The following is a 4082-nucleotide window of genomic DNA, read 5'->3' on the forward strand; positions in this document are numbered from 1 at the left end:
TGAGGCAAGGGTAGTTAAAATATATATATATATATATATATATATATATATATAATAATAATAATAATAAGACCGACATAAGTAAGCGACCAAACTCCTATCCATTGAATATATTAAATGTTACGTATATGAGCTTCTCACAAGCATTGTGTCATTAATTTATCGATTGCTACGAGGGGGGAATGAAGCTACAATATTTAATTAATAAATCAAGTGCAAACGAATCTGCATAGGGAAAGAGAATGGATTGCACATTTTTATGGATTTTAAATTTAAAATTAGGTACACAAAAGATGCTACACATTGTAGCGGAGATGCTGTGTTTGATTTGATGCTCTCTTTTTTGATAATAAATTTTTGAGTGGCACTTTTTATATATATGTAAATTGATGAATTTAATGGATAATCCAATAATGAGACTATTTCAATGATCTTCTCTTCTTTAACTTATAGAGTTCTTCTTCTTCTTCTTCTTTTTTTCTAATATTCCTGTAGGGCTCAACCCCAAAAATAGCCAAAAAAAAAAAAAAAAAAAACATTCACGTATTACTCTGATTTTTTTAATCCAATAGAAAAAACCCTTGATGCTTTGTTTGGATGAAGAGAAAAAAATAATTAATTAATTAATTTTCTCTATTATTTTTTGGATTAAATAAAAAAACAAAACCTCTCTCTTTCATTATATTTCTGGAAAAAGGAAAATCAACCATAATGAAAAGTTAATTTCTGTTCATTTCTCTGTATTTCTCTAATTCTCTCTCGGTAAATTTCTATCAAATGGAACAAAATAATTTTATCTTAATTTTCTCTGTACATTCCTATCAAATAACTTCTTATTTCTCTAATTCTCTCTCCGTGGGTTCCTATCAAATGAAATAAAATAATTTTCTCTCTTAATTTTCTCTTTCCTCTTCTCCATCTCCATCTAAATGGATCTTAAAAGTTGGACCAAAATGTCTTTATGTTGATTTATTACGGTCCAAATTGAGTGTAAAAGTTGGACCAAAATGTTTTTATGTTGATTTACTATTCAAAAAAAGCGACACTCAGAAAAAGGGAACCACTCAAAATGCCCCAACTGTTTTTTCCACCAAAATTTTCAGAGTAACTTTAAAACCAAAAAGAAAAAACTTATTTTAATCTCAATATGTCAAAAGAGAAGCTCCTTGCTTTTGCCTAAAACTGTATTAACCCTTTCCCTAGCTATTCTTAATTTGTCCAATACTAAAAGGTGTTAAAAAAGTTAACAATGCATAGAGCTTAGTGCTTGCTTTAACATAAAGGATTAATTAGTAGCTTTTCACAAACTACTACTCCACCCAACGCATTAGATTAAACAAATCCTATTAAGTTTGGTACCTTTTTCTCAAAAAAAAAAAAAAAAAAAAAAAAAAAAAAAAAAAAAAAAAAAAAAAAAAACTCTTATTAGGTTTGGTATTGAGTTCGATTTAAGTTGTCCATGATGGGAGGAACGGATGAAACAGTTGTCTTAAATTGGGGAAGGTGGGGGAGATGGTGTTGTTAATTAGGAGATTGATTAGAGAGAACGGAATTAATTAGATAGATGTACTAATCCCTAATCATAGCAACCAACTAAAATTTAGTTGGGATAGTGAGTTGATGGGAATGATACGCTGGAAATTATTATACTAACAGTGCGTTCGTTACGATCTATTAATTTTCATATCTATTCAATAGATCGCACTTACTCAAAATATCAATCAACATCATGAGAACATGTTTTATAGTAATTGATAGATTTAAACAAACGTCTTGAGAACGAGAAAGTTTACTGTATAACACTTACACCATATCATCTATCTCCAACCAATCATATATTTTATTTTGCGATAAAAGTATAATAAAAATATTTTTTTTAAAATAATGATGAGGAGATGGATGAATCACAGAAAAACTTTTTGATCGGTTGAGAGTACCGCATCAGTAATATAACTATTGCATTCAAAAATATTTACAGAATTTCAAATTAAAGACCATAAGGTAGTGAAAATATAAACTACACAGTATTTTCTTTACTTTTTTATATGTATAACCATTGGTTCCAACAAATCAGATAGCAAGACCAAGATCAACTTTGCCAATAACACACCCATAAGAAGCTAAATAATTTTAGAGACACAAAAATATTTTTTTTTTTGTTTTTTTAGAAAAAAACTTAAACTAAGTAACTAACTAGTGTATACCTCTGCAAATTAAAACACCTTAAAATCATCATCAATTTGAGGCGGGGGCGGGGGCGGGGGCTCCGTTAGGAGCGTTATGCCGTCGCCGTTATTGTCGTCCTCGTCCGTTTTACCACCCTTGGCCGCTTCGCGGCTTTGGAAGACCTCGTCGACGACTCTCTCGACGTCGAGCGCCGCGTCGCACTCCCCGTCCCGCTCCGTTACTGTTACGGTTACGGTGGGGATGAACGGCGGGCGAGCGACCGTTAGCAGGGATTCCCAATCTACCCCTCTGAAGAATTCGTGCTGCTTGATGGCGTGGGGCGCGATGCGGTTCCGGGGGTCCTTGTCGAGGAGGCGGGCGATGAGGTGGCGTAACGGCGTTTGCTCGCCGACGAGCTCCGGGTCCTTGGAGAGGATGCGGTAGAAGGTCTCTTTCCGATTTTGCCCCCGGAAGGGGGTGCGCCCGTAGAGCATCTCGTAGAGCACCACCCCCAGGCCCCACCAGTCCACCGCGAAATCGTGGCCCTTCCCTCTGATGATCTCCGGCGCCACGTAATCCTCCGTCCCCACGAACGAGTTCGACTTCCCCGGCGACCTCGCCGGCGACGCCCCCCCGCCGGATGCTTCGCCGGCCACGGCCGGAGACGGGGACGAGGAAGGGGACGGGGACGGATCCTCCGGGGACACTCCCGCGTCGCAGGAGAAGCAACTGAGGAGGGGGCGCTTCTTCTTCTTCTTATTCTTCTTATCCTTCTCCTCCGTGCTCGCGGAGGAGGGGAGCGGAGGAGGAGGAGGAGGGGGTTTGGATCGATCGGGGGGCGGCGGGGGAGAAGGGAGCTTCGTGGAGAGGTCGAAGTCGACGAGCATGAGGTGGCCGTTGTCCTGGATGAGGACGTTCTCGGGCTTGAGATCGCGGTACACGATCCCCAGTCCGTGGAGGTGCTCCAGCGCGAGGACGAGCTCCGCGGCGTAGAACCTGCGCGAGGCCGGGAATTCGAGAATCGCCGAGTTAGCTAGGGGTTCCGGAGCGGAATCGATCGTTTCGAGAGCCTTACCGTATGACGTCGTCGGAGAACATCTTCTCGGTCTGGCGCCGCCGGAGCGAGTTCAGGTCGCCTCCGGAGCACCGATCGATGGCGAACCCGACGATCCGCTCCGTGGAGACGACGCCGCGGAGGGACGGCAGGAGCGGGTGGCGGAGCGCCTGGAGCACGTCGCGCTCGAACCAGATCCGGCGATAGGCGTCTCCTCCTCCATCGCCGCCGCCGCCGCCGTGGCTCTTGGCGTGCTCGACGGAGGAGCGGGAGATGGCCTTGAGGGCGAGCGGCTCCCCACCGGCGGTGGGTTGGACGAGGAAGACGACGCCCTTGGCCCCGCGGCCGAGGACGGAGAGCGCTCTAAGCTCCGCCAAATCCAGCGACGGCGGAGGAGGAGCGTGGAGCATCGCCGCGGCGGAGCTCGTCGTCGTCGTCGTCGTCGTCGAGTCGGAGATGATGGTAGGGTTAGCGGGGCGGCGGCGGCGCGCGCGAACTGAGGGTTTTGAAGGGAGGGGTCGACGATTCCTTGGGAGCGAAGCATCTGAGTGGGAGGAGAGTAGGAGGAGAATTGCGGGGGTCGGTTTGTTTTGACCAGTTGACAGAAAAAGCGAACGGGTGTGATCATGGTACAAATGCGCGTGCACGATCGTGGGGGGTGCGCAGATGAGAAGGACGGGTGTTTGAGTTGGTGACTCCATGTTGCGTGTTTCTGTACGCGTTACATTTCGCTATACATATAATAATGCTTCAGGCCCGATTTGGAATAGCTCTAAAAAACATAGCATAGGTTAAAATTATACTATACACGATAGAAATAATAAATTTTATAGAAGCATTTAGACAGAAAAAAAGATATATA

The 4082-nt window shown here is 43.6% G+C and overlaps 1 protein-coding gene across 1 annotated transcript; it reads right to left on the reverse strand.

The window, feature by feature from the left end:
• LOC109723087 (serine/threonine-protein kinase OXI1-like) lies at positions 1957-3709 on the reverse strand. Its single transcript, XM_020251303.1, has 2 exons — positions 3242-3709; positions 1957-3162 (listed from the first exon to the last, which is right to left on the reverse strand). Exons 1-2 carry the CDS (start codon positions 3628-3630, stop codon positions 2214-2216), a joined length of 1338 nt encoding a protein of 445 aa, XP_020106892.1. The 5' UTR covers positions 3631-3709; the 3' UTR covers positions 1957-2213.

The sequence above is a fragment of the Ananas comosus genome, linkage group 17 (assembly GCF_001540865.1).
Source record: "Ananas comosus cultivar F153 linkage group 17, ASM154086v1, whole genome shotgun sequence".
In the NCBI taxonomy this organism is placed as follows: Eukaryota; Viridiplantae; Streptophyta; class Magnoliopsida; order Poales; family Bromeliaceae; genus Ananas; species Ananas comosus.

What these genes read in the sequence shown, in the direction of transcription:
- LOC109723087 (XM_020251303.1), bottom strand. Translation starts at nt 3,630, where the DNA reads ATGCTCCACGCTCCTCCTCCGCCGTCGCTGGATTTGGCGGAGCTTAGA. An exon ending in TTCTCCGACGACGTCATACG is followed by an intron (nt 3,163 to 3,241) that starts GTAAGGCTCTCG and finishes GGCCTCGCGCAG; the next exon opens with GTTCTACGCCGCGGAGCTCG.